Here is a 24437-nt window from a genome sequence, read left to right on the forward strand (position 1 = left end):
TTTGGGGCTGGCGGAGGCTAGCGCTGCGTAACAGCATGGTTTTGCAGGCCATGAGATACCCTTCCAGGCAGATACGGTGCCTTTCGGAGCTGTGAAATGGGAGTATTTGTGAGAGCAGTGACGCCGGAGCTCTGCAGCCTGCCCCGGGAGCTCGCCCCAAATCATCCGGGCGGACTTCACGCCTGCGGCACTGCCCGCAGACGGGAAAACCGCGCAGGCTGGGCCGGGCCGGGGTCCGGCGTTCCCTTCTGGGGGGCTCCGGGTGCTTGAGCAGCGGGCTAGCTCTGCCCGTAGCCGCTCCTCCACCCGAGCCTGGCTCCACGCCCCTCCGTGGGGGCTGCCGGCCGCTCCCGCCATTTCTGCCGCAGGTTCAGCACCAGCACCCTCCGGCCCGCTCTCCTCGGTGCAGGGGTGCCCTGCCTTTCCCACCCCCGGGGCAGGGCGGGCTGAGGCGTGCCCTGCGGGGAGCGGGGGGGGTGAAGGGGGCCGCTGGGTCCCGCCGCCATCCCTCTTTCTCGTCGCGGGCCGGGGTGGGGGGGGGCAGGAAATGGCTCTCCCCGCCCCCGCGGCTCCTCACGGCCCGGCGGCCGCCCCTGCCCGCCTCGCAGCCTCCCGCCGCCGCCCTCCCCCTGCCCTCCCCTCCTCAGGGAGCCGCGGCGGTCTATAAAAAGCCCCCCGGGGCAGGAGGGAAGGAGGGAGGGCGGGAGGAGGGCACGGCGCCGCCAGAGCCGCCGCGGAGGGTGAGGGACGGGGCGCGGGCACGGCACCATGGCCCAGTCCGTGTGGGGCTACGAGAAGGACAACGGTGAGTGGGGGCGCGGGGCCGCCGGGCCGGCCGGGGCGAGCCGGAGCCACATTTCCCTGCCTTTCCCCCTCAGGACCCGAGCACTGGCATGAGAACTACCCCATGGCCAAGGGGGACAAGCAGTCGCCCATCGAGATCAACAGCAAAGACGTGCGGCACGACGCTTCTCTCTCCAGTTGGCACGCCAGTTACGACCCCGGGGCAGCGAAAACCATCCTGAACAACGGGCGCACCTGCCGAGTCGTCTTCGACGACAGTTTTGATCGATCAGGTTGGTTTCTGCTTCGGCTTTTGGGGGTTGGTAGGAACTGAGGTTTGCAAAGCGCTTGGGAATCAAAACGCATCCTGTGGTGCCTGGCCTATGGAGGCTGGTGGAGAAGAGTCATTCGGGCACGTAAAAAAGATGCTCCCGGAGGTTATTCTGGTGGATCCAGCCATGCTGAGGTCCGCCGTAGGTGGGGCCGGGAGGCTGGAGCTGCAGGGGCACCCCTGAAATACAGACTGAGCTGGAAGGTGGACTTCTCTTCCCCAAGTCACCTCCTTCAACACACACTGCATCCTCAGGTTTGGTGTAAGGGGAGAGGGTGTCACCCAGGGGGGTTTAGTGTGCGCTCTGAGGCACTTTGGTAAACACAAAACTTGCGCGTGTCCACTGACTGTGGTCTTGATTTCTTCTAAGTCTTAAGAGCCTCCACAGCCTGAAAAAGCTATGAAAACAGCATTTATGGTAGTAGCATTTCGTAGCTTCTGGAAAGCTGTGAAACGGCTTTGTTATTTAATCAAGAGAGAGCACTCTCTAATTCCTAAGTTAAATTGTTCAAAACTTGATTCCAGAGCTGTATCAGTGCATAGCTCTGAATGCAGACAGGCAACAACAGTCAAAATAAATAATCAGTTCACGATACTGTATAATGCGAAGACATCTCAAGAGCATGCAGTATTGATCAGTCCTTTAGCAAGAAGGAAAGCAATTTAATTAATGGAAAACAAAGTTACTTTCCATTGTATTTTTCTGTATCTGCTTTGATGGCATTTGTATCGGGTTTTTGTTCTTAGTAAGCTATATAATTGATGAAATACATAGAATCTGCAGTACATTGAAAGGTTACTATCTCACTTGTTTATCTTGATGAGCTTTTTGTTTCCTTGAACTCCTTTATTTACCATTACAGCTAATTGTTATTGTTCCATATCTCGCAGGTGGAATCTAAGCTATTTAGGACAGGGACCATCTCTTTGTTAAGTATTTGTATTGTGCTTTAGTATTTATTACTGCAGTTTCTGCACATTGGCCTCAGACAAACCATACATTAAACCTTCTGTTATAACATGGAATGCTCTTCCACAAGCACAAAATCAATGCCGTGACTCAAAGCATGGAAAGTAAATTGATTATGAACCTTTTCACATGGTGGTTCTGCTCTGTCTTTGCAGCTTCCTAAAGGCTGAAATGTTTAGACAGAGGCTGCTCAAGAACATGTCTGCCCAGGGAACTGTATTGGAGAAAGATCCTGATTTGGCCAAGCCGAGTGCAGCCCTTGGCGCAGCCCTTCCTCTGAATCATCTTCCCTCCACTCCCTCCCTGCCTCTCCCCTCCCCATCATCTCTGTTGTTCCTCTGGACACCCAGCGTGTACATTCACTCCCTGCTCCTGTTACTAACTTTCTGGAGGCTGCTGTACAGTAGTGTAGGGCTCAAGCCTGTCATAGGGATGTGTCTGATTGGAATCAAGTACAATGTTTGACAGCTCTGAAAAACCACATGAGAAAGCATTTCATAAACATTACCTTCATTTCTTGGCTTCTGTGGTGGCAGCAGCTGAGGATAAGTAGTAGTCACAGACCTGATTTTAACTGGAAAAAGAAATCTACCTTGAAGATAGCCTTTTTCTGATCTAATCACATGGAAAATTTTGAATGTTAAAAAGATTTATTTTTATGCTAGAGAGCTCTGCATACCATTATGAAGTGCTGCTTCCAAGTGCTTCACGGTATTTGAGGTCTGGAAAGGGCCACTTGTAAGAAACGACTGCTAAATGAGTTTCCAGCTCTGACACTGATTTAGCTTGTAAATGTAGGTAGATCATATAAATTCAGCTCCTGAAAGTTCCTGCCTCCCATTGATTCCAGTGTGAAATGGCAAGCAAATATTTGTAAGGATTAACGCCAAGTTCACAGGTTCAATCCCTGCTTACTGCAGGGGGGTTGGGCTCGATGGTCTCTCAAGGTCCCTTCCAGCCCAAAGCATTCTATGATTCTATTTGGGCCTTAGAGTCTATGTCTTATTTCTCCTACATTCAAAAGTGAAACAATAATAATAATAATTTATTATGTGACATATTATATTTTCCACTAAAGGCTTCTACAGAAGGCTTACTCAATACTGTATTGAGTTAATTATGATAATTTATTTATGTATGAACAAACTCCAAAAACAAAGAGGAACTGCATGCTTAAAACGCAACGCAGTGCTTTGTTTCTGCCCCCCAATGGCTATGACACCTACCAACTAAAAAGAGAAACTGCAAAGTTAAACCTCTTGCTCTGTGTAGGTATTCCAACACATATGATATCAAGAATTAATTTGAGACCATTGGGCACAAGAGGATTTAAATATTATTTCAATGTTAACTTTGAACTTCAAAGCTATTGGTAGAAGTTCAAACTTGAATGCTATTTAAACAAGGTCTTCTGGCACTGCATTATCAGCTTGCTGTGTAAGGAAACACATCTCATTCCTGCCTTAGGTGATGAATGAAAAATACATTTGAGAGCTTATCCTGCAAGCAGTCCCTGCTCGAAAGAATCCCCAAACTGAAAGAGCAGGTGTGATGTTTTCAAAGTCAGAGTTGATGTAAACTGTCAGACTGATGCATGGTCAGCATTATTTGGCTAAGAACAGCAGAAATAATAGCTTCTTAATTTGTTTCCTTGGTGGCAATGTTAAATGTGGACTATAGCTCAAGAACACTTCTCTGACTCATTTGACTTAAACTTTCTTCTCTTCCCTCACTTTCAAGAAATAGATGGTTTTGTTTTGTTTTCTAAGAAGCAGCAAACTATGCTGTAACCGTTGTTTAGTTGTCTGAACTGTAAAAGGTATGCCAGTCATGGACTAGAGGTATGCTTCAAAGCACCTTTGGGTTAATTTCACAGTCTTATCCCCAACCATTTCACAACAAACCATTTATTGACAAGAATCAGCTGTGAACACCTTCCTTCTCTCTGCACATCAGGAACTATAGTGTGTCCACTTGCCAAGAGTCAAGGGAATTGTTGGGCTTCTGGGGTTTGATTCTGTGCTTGACTCACAGCAGCTTCCACAGTTTTCACATCAAACAGGACTCTTCCTGAGTGATAACAGAATTCAGCCTCAATCTTGTAAACTGGTGAGTGTTGTGACCCCCACAGCAATCAGCTGGATTTACAAGAGTATGAGTCCCCGTTCAGTGAACGTGTATGTCAGCATTTTGTAGGCTAGTGTTGATGTAGATTATCAATTGCAGTGCTGAGAGGTGGGCCGCTCACGGGAGCCTACAGGCTGCGTCAGCTTCACTTGCATTGGGGTTCCTCTGATGACCATGGCTCTGAGCATGTTATAGATGGGGTGAAATATGCAGCAGAGGTAGGACTTATTTTAATAGTAGTATTCAGTATTAACTGGAATTTGAATGATTGTGCATCTGAACGGATTAACCATTCTCCCTTTTGCAAGTATTTAGCTATGGATTTTTATCTAAAATCTGTCTATGAAACTTGTGACTATTCGTCAGCGTGCAGTGGGATACGTTGCATCTGCCAACAAATGTATCTTTGCAAGTATATACTAACATGGAATTTGCTTCTTCAAGCAAGAGTTTTTGCCAGTGTTTTAGAATGTTTTAAAAATATTTGAGACAGAGCGATCTGTTATTTCTAAATAGGAAGATCTGTTTTCTGCTGATGTTTTTTGGTTTTTAGCCATTTCTGGTATAGCTTGAATTATAAGTTAGTTTCAGAAAGCATTACTAATGAGTAGAAAAACTCGCTAAAAGCACATTTGATAAACTGACATTCAAAATTAGATCCACCTTCAAACTGATTCAGAGTGGTAAAGAGTATTTTCTAGTTTCTGAACATCTGTGCTTTAAAATCCCTAGGTTTATTTTTGGGAACTGTGGAAAAGAGATGTTTGAGGGTTTTTTTTAATGTAAACTACTGCACTATTGTTGTCCAAATTTGCCAAAATTAATGGCTGCTCTAGGCCCTGAAGACTTCTTCAGGTAATAAATATAAGTGAATTCACTATTGATGCTAGTGAATTGCTAGCAAATGTTACCACCTCCCTCTACCTTATTTGAGAATAGGCTCAAAATACATGCCTACGCCCACAAAAAGTCTGCAGTAGTGTTTTCCTGCCTTCCACCTATACCCTCAAGGTGCAGAGCTTACAGAGGGTTTACCCACCTATTGTAGGAGAAAATTCAGGCAGATACGTTGCTGAGTCAGTGTGCACAAACATTGCAGAGATGACTGTGGGTGATTGTTTGGGGTTTTTTTCCCATTCCTTAGCCACAGCCAAACTGTGTTAATGTTCTACTTTCTGTGGCCGACTAAACAGACAAATTCTGCTCCTTCAAGCCATTTCTTGGTTAGTTCAAGCACAGACTTTTTACTTCTGCTTTTGTTTCCAGTACTCAAATATTTATTGACAGGAGAAGACAGCCTGGAATGTACGAAATTTTGCTAGAATTCAACCAAAGATATATGGCTGCTCCACCTTTATCCTTAGCAATGATATCCTTATCCTCAAGAGAAAAGAAACAGAGGGCAATACATTAATTTATATTCAGGGCAAATTATTTTGATGTTATTTTAGATAATTATTACTGTGTTAAAAAAAAAGTCAAAAATTTGCACCAGACTCCTATTTTTTTTTTTTTGTATGGCGCTATGTTCCAGACACTACTTATTTCGAGATTCCACACTGCTGGTTGCAGCATTTGTAGCTCTGTGCAGAAGCCAGAGATTTTCTGGAAGAGATGTAAAAATTTGAAATACATCCTCAAAATACAGCATTGTTGAAAGTAGAAATGAGAAAGAAATGTCAGGTTACTATTTCCACTCCTTTCCAGTACAGTGTGCCGAAAGTAGCAAGAGATGCAAAACAATAACATAGGTACTGCATACAACCCAGTGTAAATCCTTGAGCTGTTATCTGCATAACATGAAGATCTAAAACTCTACTTGAGATGAAGTGCATGTCAGTAGGTGTTTTATGCACTGCATGTGTGCATGCCATGTGCTTGGGTTAAACTGTTTATGGTTGAATCATCTGATTAATTTTTAAAGGTATTGTGTGGTAAACTCCATTTTCCTTCTTTTATGATTCAATTAAATGCAAAGTGATGCTTATAGAAAGTGAGCGCATGGAAGCATGGGAAGAGGAATAGGAAATACGTATAGTTTTCTTCTTTGGGTCCATTCCTTTACTTACTGTGTACTGGAAACTTATTTTAATGTAAAAGGTTGTAAGATTGCGCTGTTGGCCATTTCTTGCATTTATAGCTGAGGTTTCATTGATTTTTAGTTACATATGGTGCACTGGAATCCAAAACACGGTAATTTTGCTGGAGCTGTGAAACAACCTGATGGTGTGGCTGTTGTGGGCATTTTTCTGAAAGTAAGTAGCAAATCTTTACAATCAAGTCTTTATAATTTTCTGTGGTTTTTTTTATCTTTCTCTAGTGCCAGGGCAAAAGTTCCCATTGTTTTTCCCTGCACTGTATCATTTTACAGGAAAACATTCAAAGCGATGCACAGACTGAAGTCACATATGTCCTTGGGCCCTCCAGATTCCATGCACTAACCCGTTCAGAGCCGACTTCTGACACCATTTGTGACACCAGTGGCACATATCACGGGTGGTATTGAACAAGAGACACACAACTTCACGCCTGGGACACTTGCTAACTTTGTCCCTGATAGCTGACCAGCTCTGTGCTGTGATGTGTACTGAGTGAGGAGGACAGTCGGCATAGGAAGAGTGTTTCCTCCTGCCCTTTGTCTGCTAGCAGGTATTGTATCTACCTGTCAGCAAGGTTATGTTGACTGATTCCTGTCCTTGGTCTCTTGCTGATCCCCACATGAGCTGGGAATCAAAAGGAGATCAACAAACCTGCTCCAAAAAGACCAAGTATTTGAAAAGAACTGGTGGTAAAAGAAGTTCACTGAACATTTTAACCTTGAAATACAGCAGCTTCATAACAAAAGAATACTGTACCAATATTTTCCAATTGATTTTTTATAAACTTAACAGAAAGAAAGGAATCCCACTATCGAATCTGCATGTGGTCTAGGACACTGAGAAACACTAACAGGCAGATGATCTAATAGTGATAAATTATGCAAACTTCAGCTATCTGGCTGTCATTTTACCTGCAGGTGGGCATTTCAGCTTGAACACAGCATCAGAGAATAGTTCTTCTTTTATTGTTTTATCACTAGTAAGCTGCATTCGTACAAGCAATAGCAAGTGGATATAATTAATTTTGCCACAGTGTCCCTGGACAGGCTAGATCTAATGTCATTTTAATTCTGTTATACTGTGAGCCAGCCTGACCTTTTTTCTTCTGGTTAGTTTAAACTGAAAGTGACAGAAGGTCAGCACCTGTCCAGATTCTCCCCTATGACTATGTCCTTCAATTATTCTTCCTTTGTCATTTCTTTTGGTCTATTTTAGGCTAAAGCTTTATCTGGTAAAACACAACTTATATAGTATAACATTATGTTCCTATTAACCATGCTAAGGTCAGCTAAAAGGTCTAGAAAAGTAGTATCACTGTATCTTCTCTGGCCTTCTTTCCCTGTTTCCTTATTGCTCGTCGGTGTAGGAGCTGTTGTTTTCGTCTGGGTTTGTCATATTCCATGACTGGGATTTTGAGTATTGCTAAAACAGAGATTGAATTATCTCCCGAAGAACTGAATTTAATCTATTTTGGAACAAGACATGTCAATAACAGCATGTCTTTTGCATACTATCTTTACTCTTCTGGGATGCAGAGCCATGTCAAAGCTTTTGGAGGTGCTGAATGACTTGAACACAAGCAATAAAATGACCCCATAGCTTGAGGAGGTCACGACGTGAATCTCATCATATGTCTTACATCAACTCTAATCTGACCGTATATGTGCTGCAGAATGTTTGAAGCGTCTGCAGGAACGCCAGCTGTTCAGACTATCAACATTTTGCTGAGTGCTTATACATCTCACAGTGGTTGTGGTTGCTTTCAAACCAGGAGCCAAGGGCTAGGCTGGTAGATGACACTGTCTGAGTAAGCAGTTTGTTCCTCAGACAGTGGGAGATACCTTGTAGAGTCTTTCAACACAGTTTTTAATTGCAAAGCCAGTTACTTGAGTCTGTTATTCCGGATGTTCTTTTATCACTCAAAGTTTTGTGTCAGTCTGTACTGGATGCTCTGAGAGTACTCCTGCCTAACTTGACAGATGGGATGTACTGAATTTCTTTCAAATACTGTGGAACACGATGAAAAAATACAGTACTTGTGCTTTGCATTACAGGTTGGAAAAAATCCCAAACCAGAGATGAAGAGAATTCTTGAAGAAATTGATAACATTAAGACCAAGGTATTAAAACCAATTTTTGTGATATAATGTAGTTGAAAAGCAGCACAAGCAGAAATCAGAAGTTCAGATTCACTCTTTTTGGCATCATTCTAATACCTAACAGTAGCACCAGATACATTGGACTGTGGAGCAGGACACTGTCTTTTGCTTAAGTAAACGTATAAGTCCTCACTTCTGTAAGTATTCTTGTGGAGGATTTTGTGTCAATCCTTGCACGCACAATTGATAGTCTTACTGATACTGCTCTGTAAAAATATGCTGGTGTGCAAATATCAAGAAGAAATGAAAAGCTTTTGAATTTGAGGACAGCAGTGGCCCAAACAAATGCATATAATTGAGTCAGAAATTTAGTTAGCCTGGAACGAGAAGAAACTAGTAGCAATGATGGAGCAAGTTCCCAGTCAGTGTAAGAGATTAAAAACTTTATTAGTTTTAAGATGGAACTGAATTAATTTATAAAAGGGATTACAGGGTACAGTTTCTGCACCAGTCCTAGGTTCTGTCTTCCTATAAAACTGGTGCAAATAGCATTGCAAGCCTATTCCAAACTGGTTTTCAGTTATTGATTAATGATCTAAGGACCAAAGTCGATACCTATTGCACAGGTACAACTGCAGAAGGGAGTTCTTTGCAGAGAATTGTGATACTTGATCTACTGCTATTTAACATAAACCTCTAGGTATACTTTAGCAATTCTACTTCATGATAAGCTTTATGATTCTAATGATGCTAAAAGAAAAGTCCCTTTTTTATTTGACACTGAACATAGCACCAGATCACCAGGACTGAATTATACAAATTTTGTAAGCACTTTCTTCCAAATGTAGCAGAATTTCTTGCATTTAATTTATGTATGTATGTACTGCCATTGATGTGTGGGTATGAGCCTGAAATCTGTTCTCTCCTCCCTCAGAGTCATATTAATTTATTTTTTCAACCTTTTGTTAGTCTTGAGATACAATTCAGTTCTTTCTGCTGAGGGAACTGGAGGTCATTTTTTTTACCCTACCCATTGCTCCCCCTGCTGTGTCAATGATCTCTGTCTTGATACAGATTCAGCTTTCTCTCGTAATCCCTATATAATCTTTTGGCCATTTACATGCAGAAGAGCTTTGCCACAATTAATTAGAAGTTGATCGATCACCCTGTGAAAAACTGACGTATAATGATAACCAGATGGCAGTGATACCCACTCCATTACATTCTATCTGAGACTGTCTAACTAGAAGTTTTATGACTTCTAACAGCAAAAAAATAGAAGTCTGGTTTCCTACATACAGATGTTCTCTGTAGTGGTTCTGGAAAAAGCAATAGGTGAAGAAAAAAAGAGAAAAGATAGGTGCATATGCAAACAGCCACATCTTGTATTTTATCTCTTACACTTTTTTTTTTTCCCTGTCGTCACATACATTTTACCAAGATTTATTTTTCAGGAAAGGTTAATGGATAGTATTACCAGTGTATTTATCGCACATGCAGTTTCAACTGCTATGATACATTACAGACAGAGGAGTTTCTTGGACACTGTACTGTATTTACTGAAAAAGCACAGTTTTGTTTGTGAAGTTATTTGCAAACTCATATTGAATTTACAGAATAATTTTGTCAGGAAGATATATTTGGAGTCTTGATGTTATTCTTTCCACCCATATTTTATGCAAGGATGTGTGGAAAAGATTTCAGTTCCTCCCATTGCATTTTGTAGGGTAATACACTGTTCCCATCTAGAGAAGATTCTCAATGATAGGAGAATCATAGAATCGTTTAGGTTGGAAAAGACCTTTAAGATCATCCAGTCCAACCACTAACCTAACATTACCAAGTCCATCAGTGAACCAATTAAAGGTAGAGTAGCAATTTCATGTTTCCTGGCTTGGTGGCTGGATCATTTATAATGAAAGTAAAAACTAGGAATCATTAAGATTGGAAAGAACCTCTAAGATCATCAGTCCAACCATCAACCCAACACCACCATACCTACTAAACCATGTCCCTAAGTGCCACGTCTACCCGTTTTTTGAACACTTCCAGGGATGGGGACTCCACCACCTCTCTGGGCAGCCTCTTCCAATGCTTGACTACCCTTTCCGTAAAGAAATTTTTCCTGATATCCAATCTAAACCTCCCCTGGTGCAGCTTGAGCCCATTTCCTCTTGTCCTATCACTAACTACTTGGGAGAAGAGACCAACACCCACCTCACTACAACCTCCTTTCAGGGAGTTGTAGAGAGCGATAAGGTCTCCCCTCAGCCTCCTCTTCTCCAGGCTAAACAACCCCAGTTCCCTCAGCCGCTCCTCATAAGGCCTGCGCTCCAGACCCTTCACCAGCTTTGTTGTCCTTCTCTGGACACACTCCAGCACCTCAATGTCTTTCTTGTAGTGAGGGGCCCAAGACTGGACACAGTATTCCAGGTGCGGCCTCACCAGCGCCGAGTACAGGGACACAATCACCTCCCTACTCCTGCTGGCCACACTATTCCTGATACAAGCCAGGATGCTGTTGGCCTTCTTGGCCACTGCTTGGGCACACTGCTGGCTCATGTTAAGCAGGCTATCAACCAACACCCCCAGGTCCTTTTTGGCCAGGCAGCTTTGCAGCCACTCTTCCCCAAGCCTGTAGTGTTGCATGGGGTTGTTGTGACCAAAAAGGACCAAGAAGGAATTAGGCATAATAGATTTTGCTTTCCAGAACTGCATCCTAAATACCAGTAGAGAACTGAACCTTCTTGTTTAGTTCCTGTCACCCTGAGGGGACAAGGAAGTCTCATCACACTCCTGTGAAGATATTCTCTTGAGTATCCCATTCGGTTGAAAAGAATTAACTTTTCAGGAAACATCTGGTGTCTACAGTTTTCCCTTGTCTGGTGATAATCACCTTTAGTTGTAAGACATTCAGGATCTAGTACTCTTCCAGGAAATATTTTAGTTTTTTACATTAACTGTAGTAGTGACAACAAAAAGATTGAGTGTGTCACCGTGACAATGTAATTACAGCACAATTTTGGGAGGAGAGAGACTTGCAGATTTAAATTCCTTCAGATAGAGGAGAAGACTCTAATGAATCTGGGATAAATGCCTGGCTACTGTCCTATTGGATAAAAAGGGTACTAGTACCTGCAGTGCTACAGCCTTTAACTTTTATCCCAAGTGACCCAAAATAAAACAAAATTTTGATAATTCCAGAATAGAAAAATATAACAATGAATTTGCTTTGGTCCCGCCCAATTCAATTTGTAATTTATTTTAATTTATTAGTGGAATCAAAATGTCAGTTGTTACTAATTGCAGGGCAAATGCTTGACAGGAAGAAAAAGAGACTGATTTCTTGCATGTATCTTTATATTTAATTACTCCCTTTATTATAACATAGATACTGATGTCTTTTAAGATGCATATCCCTAGAGTTACTGCAGGGAATTATTTTTTGTTTCTCCAAGGGGAAAGAGGCTCCTTTTCAGCACTTTGATCCTTCAATTCTTTTCCCCAAATCTCGGGACTACTGGACCTACCATGGTTCGTTCACTACACCCCCCTGTGAGGAGTGCATCACTTGGATTCTCTTGAGGGAGCCGATTGAAGTCAGCTCAGACCAGGTAAACTCCAGCTAGTTCTGCTACTCCTCTGCCAGTTCTCAACAGTGTGTCAGTATGTCAGTGTGATGATTTGGAAGCTGTATGTTACCTTGTCTTTTTTGATAAGAAAAGGTTTAGCTGAGGACTGTGAGAAATTGCTACAGAATGGACTGTTGAAAGGGACTGTAAAACTGACCTTGAGAATCAGGCTCTCTTCCTAGACACCTCCTGGAATAGCTTTAGCAGGAGTGTTCTTGGGATCCTGAAAACCTGCGTACGCAGGTTTGTGCCCCCAAGCCACAAAATTCAGCCATCACAGCAGTGTCAGTTCATTCTCTGGGCTTCAGCATTAAGTGAAAAGTGAGACTAACATTTAGCCGGTTTCCCAGTTTAAGAAATTGCTGGTCCAGATCTTGACTTCCTAAAAACTGTCAGTAAGAAGGATCAAACTAGCTAGAACCTGCAAACCTGAATGTTAATTAAAAATTAATGTACTAATTGTATTCATATAGCTCAAACGTGCATTTACATTTACACAGGAAAAAGAATAGAGAGCCAGTCTGGATAAGGTGACCTTCTTTTCAGTTCTTGCGTTAAAACTTTTTGTTTTCTGCTTCAGCAGTACAAGTCAGGGTATATAGCCTTTTTACTGATTTGGCTGTTTTCAGAACAGATTTATTTTACATTCTGATGAAAGAGTAACAACAGCAACACTGAACTGAAATTAATTTGGAGAACAATGGCTAAGTGCTGAATTCGTGATTGAACTTAATGACCCAGTTGGGCATACCTTTCTCTGCCTTACAGAACAAAATATGAACTTCTTCAGACCAGCTTTTTCTATCAGACTACCTTGCCTAGACTTAGTTGTGCACTCTCCTTCACAGATAGCCATATTTTCACAAGTGATTTGACTGCAGTCCAGCTCCAGCAGGGTCACAGAAGGCCCCTATTCTTTTTCCACATTGTGAGTGGGGGTCATGGAGAAATCCGAAAAAGCCCAGGCAAGGGATCATATGATGCACTATTCTGTGGATGAAGAGTGTAAAGATCCACAGCAGCAGTGCTAGCTGTTGGGCTGCAGTGGTCTCTACCAATAATCTCTACCATTATGTTTGTCATTATATTAGAAAATTCCTTTTCTGTCTCAAGAATTTGTTCTAGACATCAAGGTCCACACTGCTTCCAGTTGAATTCACCCAGACACTTTAATTTTCCTTCCTTGCAGATGGCGAAGCTCCGTAGCCTTTCCAAGAATGGTGAGAACGAACCTGTGAACCCACTGGTTGATAACTGGCGCCCACTTCAGCCTCTGAAGGGCAGGGTAGTGAGAGCCTCCTTCAAGTGAAGTCTCAAGTCTCACTCTGCTGAACCTGAGAAAATCCCTGTATCCCAAAGTGTAGTTAGTTTTTGCTGTCTACTGCTTTTCCTCTGGATCCAGATCTGTGTTTCTCAGCTTGAAATTCTGAGTAGTAAAACTGAATCTGATTTTGAAAGCAGAAAAAATACTGTACGCAAATACTAACCTTAATATGGAAATGTGAGAGATACGTGATTCTTGACCACAAATGCCTCAGCATTTGTGATAGTGTCACATCTCTGCCATGTGGTCTTGGAAATAAAAATGGGCTTAGTTTCAATATTTAAAATTAATTTCAAATGAAATGTAGTAAAGGCAGAAAAATGAACCAGTAGTTCAGAAAAGCAGAAATAACAGTGGGTCAACAGTACAGGAATAGAAGCTAAAATGCCTGCTCCTGCAGCATCTCTAGTAGTAATCTTCCTCAGATATCCCATGTCCAGTGTGAACATCCGAAGAGTAAGTTCCTCTTTAACATACCAGATTTTTCCTTCCCTCTCTTGTTCATTGTTTGTATACAAGATTAGATTAGTATTCTGGGGATACAATCAGGCATACTCAGCTTCTGTGTGTGAAGATGACAAGATACCTTGCTGTCATTTCAGCATTTACTGGCTTTGCTGTGTCCTACTGCTGCTCATCAATCTTTTCTTCTTTCACTACTGCTGTTACTTCACCCATCCAGCTGTAGAGTGCTGCTGGTATCATGTTGCCTTGTATTTAGTACAGTAGCTTTAGTATTGCTGAGGGGCAAGTGCCTTTTGTCTGCTGCTCTGACTATGTTACCTCCCAGGATGATGGATTTTTAGTTTTGATGCTCTGCCTGCTTTTTTATTTTTGACATCTTAGTCTGCATATTAATGATTTCAGCTGTTAGGGATTCTGTTGCATATGGAGAGGGTCTTTGTGGGTGACTCATATGTGTAATTTGTTTTCCCCACTACTGAAAAATCCAGGTTAAGTCACCTAAGTGTTTGTTTATTGTGACTGTGTAGTTAGACTCTAAGTGGAGTCTGTTTAGCTCTGTTACTTTCTGGGGAGACACATCAGCTTGCACATATGATCTGAGCACGGAATCAGTGGCAGACAGAAACTTCTAAATCATCTTCCCCTGTCCTTCATCATGTAAACTCCATCATCTCCGCATGCATCCTAAACAGCCTAACACAAGTACCTTCTAGGTTGAACCCACATGCAGGCTAAATGAGTAAAGATCTGCTACGTTGTAATCACCGTCACGGTGATTATTCACTATTGTTACATACAGGAGATTGGGTGGTCAAAGATGGTGTCCATAAAGCCTCCTGCAAATAAAGCTTCCGGATTCTCTGTATTCCTCTAATTCATCAGTAGGTGGCAGAGGGCGTTCTTCTGGAGATGTTGCCACAAACGTGTTCACAGCAACATTTATAAGGGATATGTCAGGCTGAAAAAAGCAGGGTTACAAATGGCTTGAATAGGCATTTCCCAGTTCTCCTTCACTATTTCACTTTTCACCTTTACTAGAAAAATGGTGCTCCAACAGGGAAGTAATGAATGGGCAACATTGGACAAATTCTGCTGTTATTACCAGTGCAATTCAGTGAGAATTCAGGAATGAAACTGAGGGCAGAGTTTGATCCTTTGTATTCATTTAGAAATGTTCAAAGAATTTCTGGATTCCCATTGAGCATTAATATTTCAGTTTATTAGAAGTGTATTTTGCTTAGTGTAAAGCAGTTTCATTTTAAAAACCAAGTTCATGTCAGCAGAAACTAAAGTGTTGATTGAATCCTGTTTACAAATGTTTTGGCATTGGCTTAATTTTACCAGAAGATCATCTTTTGAAATTACAAGTGCAGCACTTGCAACAGTATTGATTTTAAGAGTCTCTTAGATCTTCTTTAAACTCCTGAATCTGTACATCTTCTCAACACATAAAAATGTTTCTACAGGAAGCTCATAAGCAACTTTTTTTCTACTGTACTATGTCTTACATGTAAAATGTCTTCTCATATCCATATGCAGTTGATCTTGGTGTTGAGAATATTTCAACACAAATAACTGAGACAAGAATCTCAGTCTTTCTACCTAAAGCCATTGACTGTGATGTTTTAATCTCTTGTTATTGGGGCAATAAAACAAGATTAGTTGCCTGCACTTGAAATAACAGCTTTTGTGTCTTCAGAGAACCAATAAATTGACTTACATAAAAAATGGATTTCTGGTTTTATTTCTAATGCTGAGTGTTGATTAAAAGTAACAAGAACCTACTAGAAAACTTTGCTACTTTTTTTTTTTTTTTTTGGTATGTATGCTTGTAATACAAGGGTGGACAGACACTCTAGTGTAATCACCTTTCTAGCTGTTGGAGTTTAGTTTAATATCTCATCCTGGTTTCTGTGTATCCAATCAAACATGTCCTCAAAAATATGAGACATCGGAACAGTATCACTTGTTCTTTGTTTTCAGGTACAAAAAAAGTGTTTATTTCTTGCCTGGACACAAACATTCTCATACGTCTTCCCAAAATTCATACATTCATATCTGATCTTGAATATCATTAACTTGGATATGAATTTTGGTTTCTTGCAAGAAGCACATGGATCAGTTAGCTGAAGTGTTACATCATGCTGAAATTTCCTAGTTTATACTTTTAAGCATGCAAATTAAACTTTTTCAAGTGAAATATCATCTTAACTGCCCACAAAGTCAGATACTGAGTGCACTTTGCTTTATTTGCACGTTTCCTCTACTGCTTTTGGAAGGCAGACTAGGCAGAAGTTTATCAACTACTGGCACAGTAGTTTTGGTTCCAACAGCAAACACATGCTTTGCATGTTGGCACAAAGGAAAATACAGTCCAAAATTTATATTATTCCCTCATGCATTTGCTCTGATTCCATTCTGTCTTCAAACTATTACTACACAAAAACATCAACCTCATCGCAAATATGCTTTACACTTTCGTTTTTGTCCTGAAGAATAAAGCGCAGATAGTTTTGTTCCACTGCCTTTCTCTCTTTGATGAATAGTGTAGCTTAGTATTGATTACTTTGATAACAAACTAAGAATATGTTATGTGGACTCTAACCCTGCTGCCTCATCTATCTCAAACAGAGAAAAAAGCCTCTGGGCACTGATGAATTTAAAAAACAGTAAAAATTACCCTAATCAGTGTGGTGCACTAAATCCTTGACTATTTTAATGTATACAATGTATATATTAATTTCATCAGGGCAGGCAAATGATTGAAATGAATTACCACCTATTAGGTTTTGACAGACACTGAAACCCTCCCAGCTTCCCACATCTCACAAGAGCAATTACTAGAAAATTAAAAGCTTATTCCTGCAGTTTCAAAGCTTTTTTATTAATTGAAACAAGTTTCCCACCAGCTGTGGCCATCTTTCAGTTGGGTGTAAATTCATAACTGAACTGTGAATTCCTAGTATGACTCTCGGCATACAACCAGCTATGGTTATGCATTTCTACTACAAAATGAAAATAATATATATTATTTTTACTGTATCTCAAAGACAGACTCTCCTTGATCTGCTTGCTGATGTTTATCTGCTGAGTAATTAGTTAAAGTATGTTCATATTGTCAGTGAGTTTAGCAAAATAATACCTATTTCTTCCTGAGGCATTTTGTCCCATGCCTCAGCAAAGGCAGCAGCTATACAGCGTGTGTTCCACCTCATCGATCTGCCTTTCATCTCAATGAATTCTGGCATTTATCTTTGCCAATATTGCAGCACAAAACATGTATTCAGGAATTATTTTATTTCCAAAATGAAGAAATTAATAGAATATATTATAACATTTTCCCCCCCAAAAAAGGGCAGCTAACGTACAGCTAATGATGAATTACAGATCAAATCAGACTCACCTTTTCTTTAAGAACATATTTTTAGAAGTGTCTTCTTTTCAGTTTAGGGCTGCTGCACATGTTGATTTGCAAAAATGTGCAATAAAATGAAATGGACCAGTTCAGGGTTATTTGTGAGGGAGAGACCGAAAGGCTGTAAAGTTTTGTGTTCATTACAACACAGAAACAGATTTGAATACAGATGGAGACCTTGTAATATTACTAGGGAAAGAAATACCAACAGAGTATTGTTATTATAGAAAATCTTAACTTTCTGTATTTGGACTGGACAGCAAACTACTTGCAAGGATGTGTAGAATCCACTTAATCCTGTATGTAGCAAACGCCAGATTTCTTTATCAGTTAATCATGAGTGCAACAGGAAATTATGTGCTATGCAATTATAGTTTGGATTTCAGTGAATAAGCGTGCTTGTCCTTGAAATGAATCTTGCATTGATTACTGCAAGTTGCTTCCATTCAAATCTAAAGAAGCAGATAAAATTGCATCTTCAAAGCTTTTATTTCAAAAAGGCAAGTATTCAGTATTTGTGTAAATACAAGTTAACTGAACTGAAAAAGTCCATGCACTTAAACAAGGAAAACACTTGCTGTTCTTTAAAGCAAAAACTTCTAAAATCTCTGGAGCTTACATTGCAAACCACAGAAAAGGAATCCTGTACTTACTGAGGAATAATGACCAAAAAGACTGTTGGGACTAAGTGACAGTAAGAAATGAAAAGGCAAATCATTAGCCAAGAAAGTGTATCTTTGATGTCAGAGATCATATAAGTAAAGTGAACTTTGTCAGAAGTCATGTCAATTTTTACTTTTGAAAAAAATTACATAGTGGATGGAAAATCAGCCATGAAAAAGGAAGATGGAGAAGAAAGAAATGCAGCTTCTCTGCAATCAGGATGAGGCAAAGATAATCTAAGTCCACAGTCTAAATGAATATCTCATTTTCAATAAGGATGACTGTGAAGAACATGGGTGCAAATGAAGAAGGATTGATAGGAATACATATATGAAGATGAAAATTATCATTAAGTGAGATGCAACACTTCTGTTAAGAACTCTATTTAACAAGACCTCCCTGGAGATGGCATCCTGCCTTTCTAGGAGAAAATCCAACAGGAAGGTTGGAAGTAATGATGCCATCAGGTACGCAGAAGAAGTGGTTGCACTACTGAACCATAGCTGGACATAAATAAGCACGAGCAGGAGTGCTTACACAGAATGTTGTCTGTACAGAATTCTTAAGGTAAGTCTCACTGATTGTGCCACTAATTCTCCAAGCCAGAGGTTTACATTAACTCATACTTTTGCAATTCTGTCATGCCATCAGTAAGCAGAATATGTAGTAGGTGTTAGGAGAAAATATGCCTTTGGTGAATTTGAGTAGCACACTGTCACTCTTTTACTGTTGCTAATATCTTGCAGAAGATCTGTCAGAAAACTGTTGACGAACTCAAAAGTCCTTATGGAGTTAGACCAGCTTCCTCGCTGTGGTAGCCCAAGTGAGACCTTGGGCCGGTTCTCTCAGACGTGTACAGTGGTGATAATAAAGCTTTACTGGATTAAGACTTTTAATTCTTCCAATTCCTTCCAGTATTTTTTTTTTCTTTTTTACTGACATTCCCACTATTCATCCTACCTTTATCCCATACACAATGCAAACACCCTTACTGAAAACTGGTGTGAAGGATGCTGCTTCTTGCTGGACTTGTAATGTTCATTTTCCATAGCCCACACGGTGGAGCCAGTTCCTCAACATTTGCATTTCTGACACGACCTGCAGCTAACAGGAGGCCTGAGCTGCCACGCAGGGCAGATTCCTCTAGCCCAGCAGAAGTAACTAAATAAACATTGAAACAAATGCAATTTATCCAAGTTATTCTTGAGCTATAAGATCCTGTTTTTAAATAAACGTTGATAGTAACAGACTGGTATCCATTTCTACTAAAAAGCTTTTATATTTTGCCTGCATGTTTATTCACGCAAAGTCTATGTATATAAGCATTTCTACTTCTATAGGCTGAGAAAAGTCCAGCTAATTCCACTCCTAAAGTCCCAAAGCATCCTATCACAAGGAAAGAGGACCTACAGATTAAAATCTCCCACTGATATGCACCAAACTGGTTGCTAATTTGAGTAATTATGAGACCAGGACTGCAGGACATGTTGCCCTGCTAGTATGTCATAGCCTGTCTGACTAGCTCCTTCAGTCTACATGGCCATTTTCTCTCTGCACATGATGTCTCAATCATCCTTCATGGTTATGATAATTTCTCCACTGAATTAAAAAAACAAAGACGTTTCCATTAAAGTTCACTTCTTTCAGAGAACAGTGACTTTTTTTTTTCTTAACACTGCAGGCTGCCAGCCATTAAGCCCTAATTTAAGAGCTCGCACAGTGTTGTGCATTGTCTGTGTCATAAATCTGTTGGAGAAAGAGTATAATCAAGGAATAATTTTTCTTGTCAGCCATCATTGAGCAACGGATGGCATCAGTGTCTGCAGCGTACCTAAATTTATAGCTAAACTAATGCTACTGACCCTTGAATAAACAGATGGAAGTTGATTTGTTGCCCAACAGTGTGTAAGACCTATAATTGAAACACTGATTTCATTGTCTCTGTTGGGAAAGGTAGGAGATGCAAGTTTAGAAACAATACTTTCCATGCCTAATATCTTAAAGCACTTTCCTATAACTTCCACTCCTGAAAAATTCTGAAAAAGGCATGGAGTCAGTGTAATCTGAATAAAATTGAGGATATGGAACGTGTCTTCTGCCTTCAAAGTAGTAATTGTGCTAGGACTTAGATTAAAGACAATATGGTACAGTATTAATCAACAGTGAAAACAATTATGTTCTTATACTGGTGTACATCATCAGACTATTTCAATGCCACTGTAAGAAGTCCCATAAAATATTTTGAACATTCCCAACCAGAGCTCCTATATGTGCTTCCCATAGCCTTAAAACCCCCAAATCATACTATTTTCTGTGTACACAGGTATGTGCTCTTCCTCTTAGGGGTGATAGGGAGTGAAGGTCTAATGCAGAGAATCTTGCCTAGCAGTTCTTTATAAAAGCAACTTCTTGCTGGACCCTGATTGTGACCATTTACCCAGGGATATGATCTGAGTTACACTGAGTTTTGCTTTCTGTTGTTTTATATTCCCATCAGTTTGAACTATTAATGGTCAATATTTAATAGTATAAAATAATAAAAATTGTATTAGTTAAATTTAATAAAAGTGAGCATTGCCAGTCAATAGTAATTTTCAGAAACCTGACAAAATCTGCTGCGCATGCTACTTTGCTGAGCTGGGCTGTCCTAGTTACTCTCTGTCTCCATGCTGGAAGCACGGTGTTCACTTGTCACAGGATCTGATGAAGGGTTAGCCATTTTTAAATACACTTCTGGTATTCACTTGCTCTGTAATAAATGCTGAACAAAAAGCAATACTACATTAGAGCTCTCCTCTTATTTTTTTTTTTCTTTTTCTTGTTGTATTGAAAAGTCTTTAATCAGGAAATGAAGTCCCATGATTCAGAAAAGATTTGCCTGGAACAGCTTCACAGTAGCATCTAGGCAACACTACACGTAGAACCATAAGACTTCAAGTTAAACAGTGGATCCATTTCTTAATACTTGCATTTCTATCCTTGTATTACAGGATTGTGAGGTCCAGTTCATAATGCACGTGTTCAAGTGAGCAGCCTCTTCACTTGTCAGTATTTACTGTGACTGAACTGTTGAGTAAGAAATCCTCTAAAACGTGTTGCCTGGATAGACATCATGAATGTAAGTGCACATATTTCCATGGTGGCAAGGGAACTCAAGAATACCTTATGTGGCAGGAAAAGGAGTAGATGAATTCCATTTATGCATGCATAGAGAAAAATTTGTGACCAGTAAACAAGCATCATAGCAATGCATGGTGATAACCAGTCAGAAGGAGACAAGCTGTTGAACGTCTCCTTCCCTCAGCTTCTGACTCACTGTCTGGACTGTCTGATGCACAAAAACTGCCAAGCTTCCCTAGTTGGAACTGGTGAAGGGAGTATGTGAGAACATTCACATAATCTTAAACTAGGATGTGGAGTTTTGCCAAACAGCCCAGATGGTTAGGGCACCTGCAGAAAAGTTTCCCAGCTACTTCTTGTCACTGGGAATCTCTATATAATCCATCTATCCTCTTAGTGCTTGCTGGAATTTATGATCTGATTCTCCTTATTCCATCACTATATAGACATTTGGTTAAAGCATACAGATAACTTTGTTATTTACACCTACTCCATTTGGAATATGCCCCAGGTTGCAGCTGGGGAAGGAAATGGCACGGCCTTCACCATAACAGAAGCTAATCCAGCTCCATATATATGATCACACTGGCCACAGCCCAGAAAACCCTCTCGCTTATGTTTCCAAAATAATCTATGGCTCAGTGTTATGTATCCAGCATCAGGTCTTGCTGTGGACATGGTTCCCCCTCATGTTTCTCTATCTATATGTACTTGATAAGGTCTACAGAGTATTTTGACAGTCTGTCTCAATGGCTTTCTATCTTACTGCTTAACTTGTGCCTGGGTTGTCTCTAGCAGCAGGCTGTGTTCTAGAGTTTGCTTTCATGATTTTTTTTTAATTTTGGCAGGATTTTGGGAGGCCCTTCCATCATCAATCTTTCTCCTGGTGATGTTTTCTTGCTTACCTATATCTGGTCTAGAAAAGCATGCTTCTCTTTGCACAGGAGATTGGTCACTGCAGGCTGCAAACTGGACTGGTGTAGCAAATGTGGACTTGTTGGATTTTTTGTACAAGCAAGCTAACAAAGAGTTGCCAAACTTGTTGGAGTACTTTATGAGCTCCCTGCACTAGGCAGCAGTTTGGTTGACCCATCTCATGAGCACCAGGTGGACTTTTGCAGATGAGATCTTTCTACAGAAACACATATTTCTGGTTTATCTTGCATTACCATCGCCACTACTGTAGTGATACAAGCTGTTATCCTGAACCTAATGTGGTCCTCTGCCCATCTAGTAATATACCTCTTACATATTAAGATATACTTCTTAAGATATACTTCGTATATTCAATGAAGCAAACCCGTTGGCTCTGACAATTAAACATGGGTGATGTGTGTGTGTGCGTGTGCACGCGCACATGCAGAAGAAAATATTTTCCAGCGCTTTGAAAGGAACTGAGAGGTAGCAGGCAAAACAATGCAGTCAACACAAACAGCTGGATGGCATTCAGAAAGTATCCAAATGAGCTCACAATTATGTGTTGTAGCTGCACTGCATTGCAAAGTGGGTAGATGGGAACATATGCTGAAATACGGCAAGTGTTTTACCCAGCGTTCCAGCCAAGAGTTCCAACACATTTTTAACATTCACCTAAATGTGTTTACTTGGGTTTTTTTTCTAGTTCATCCACGTATAAAAGCCTTTACCTAAGAATGTGACTAAATTACTGATACTAACAAAATTTGCATTTTTTTCTTGTTTCAGTGTAGATTTTTGTTCATGTGGACTTTTAAATAATGTAAGTGGTGGAGCAGAGTATGCCATAGCAGCTCTGGGGTTTTGTAGATGAGTAGCAATAAAATTTGAATAAAACCTGGCAGAAAGATATTATATAGAGCTATCTACTCTTCTTCTGTAAGTATCAGATTCTGCTCTCTGACAATAGAAACTGTGGGAAAAAATGGGGGTTGTGACATAATAGCAACATAATTTAACTCAGTATGTTGTTCTTTTTATTTTGGCAGACAAAGATCTGGCTGTTGATAGGTTTCCATTCATGCTTCTCATGTTTTCCATAGCCTGGCACGAATTTCAGTGAAGTGGAAGGCATATGACAAACTGGCTTCTTGGCTGTGACATGTCACACCAACTATGGCATGCTCAATGAAAAGCACCGTGTGAATGTCTTTTGCACACTGCCAGGCGTGCTATGTGCAATCGGCTGCAAACCAGTATGGTGCTTTCTGCAGCTTCTTTTTTGTTGTATTATTTTCCACAAATACCTAATTAAAATAGAAGGTATGTTATTTAGTATTTGTACTAGGCACAAAACAATCATTCCAAAACTATTCTGTAATACGGTGCAATCGTTCTGCAATCAGGCGCTGAGGCAAAACAGAATTAAAGCAGGCATATCTTAGCCTGCTCTACTGACTGAGCAAATCCAGTGCACTCAGCTTCTCCTTGCCTGTCGTGTGCTCCAGCCCACTCTCTTGCTGGCCCTCCACTGCACTCACAACACTTATTCAATGTGTTTCTTGTGCTAGCAGGCTCAAAGTTGGACTCCAGAACCAGTTGCACGAGTGCTGAAGACAGGGAAATGATCACTCCCGTCAACGTGCTGGCTACACCCTTGTTAATGCAGGTCAGCGTGTACCCCAGCAAGGGCACACCACTGACTCGTGTTCCATTTGTCGGCCACCAGGATCTCCGTGTCCTTTTGTGCAAAGCTGCCTGCTGGCCACTTGGCCCCCAGCAAGTCCTGGTGCAGCGAGGTTGTTCCTCCCCAGGTGCAGGACTTTGCACTGCCTTTGCTGAACTGCATGAGGCTCCTGTCAGCCCATCTCTCCAGCCTGTCTGGGTTCCTCTGGATAGCAGCCTGTGATTTCATCCTTGAACTTGCTGAGGATGCGTTTTGTGCCACTGTTCAGGTCATTAAAGTTTTGCCAGTAAATAAAACAAATGAAATTTCACCCCAGGACAATAATGGACACTCTACTGGACCAAATCTTGTTCGTAGTATCGGAATAAGTAGCTACCTTAATTTCATTTAAATTAGCATAATCTCTTTGACTTGCCCCTTTCTTTTTGATCATAGATGTACATAATTTCAAGGATGGGGACTCTGTGTATACTGGAGGATTGTACCAATGCCTTACTGCTTTTACTGGATGTATTTATTGACCTTGCCATTGGCTCTTTTTGCTTCTCTACTCATAGACATTGTAAGCTGCCTTCTTTTCCTGCTTTCTGTTTTATGGACTCCTGGCAACCAGCCTATCTTCTATCATGCAAATAATCCTTGTGCCACAAATCTTTTTCCATCTTTTTCTTCACTGCTGCCCCTTCCTATTCAGTCCCCTTTCTCCTTTCTGCTTGCCCCAGGAATTTATATCAGTCTCTGCTATCCTTTTCCCATAGTCAGTTCCCATTCTCCTTACAGCAAGGGCTCCATATGTCCCTTGTCCAG

The 24437-nt window shown here is 40.8% G+C and overlaps 1 protein-coding gene across 1 annotated transcript; it reads left to right on the forward strand.

Annotated features, from left to right (window-relative positions):
• The first annotated feature begins 768 nt into the window (after window positions 1–768).
• Window positions 769–13350, forward strand: LOC104027379 (carbonic anhydrase 3). Its single transcript, XM_075704912.1, has 7 exons — window positions 769–805; window positions 879–1076; window positions 4311–4429; window positions 6374–6466; window positions 8365–8430; window positions 11868–12023; window positions 13231–13350. Exons 1-7 carry the CDS (start codon window positions 769–771, stop codon window positions 13348–13350), a joined length of 789 nt encoding a protein of 262 aa, XP_075561027.1.
• Window positions 13351–24437: the final 11087 nt, after the last annotated feature.

Source organism: Pelecanus crispus, chromosome 2 (assembly GCF_030463565.1).
Source record: "Pelecanus crispus isolate bPelCri1 chromosome 2, bPelCri1.pri, whole genome shotgun sequence".
Taxonomy (NCBI): Eukaryota; Metazoa; Chordata; class Aves; order Pelecaniformes; family Pelecanidae; genus Pelecanus; species Pelecanus crispus.

What these genes read in the sequence shown, in the direction of transcription:
- LOC104027379 (XM_075704912.1), top strand. Translation starts at nt 769, where the DNA reads ATGGCCCAGTCCGTGTGGGGCTACGAGAAGGACAACG. An exon ending in GGGCTACGAGAAGGACAACG is followed by an intron (nt 806 to 878) that starts GTGAGTGGGGGC and finishes TTTCCCCCTCAG; the next exon opens with GACCCGAGCACTGGCATGAG. An exon ending in TTGAAGTCAGCTCAGACCAG is followed by an intron (nt 12,024 to 13,230) that starts GTAAACTCCAGC and finishes CCTTCCTTGCAG; the next exon opens with ATGGCGAAGCTCCGTAGCCT.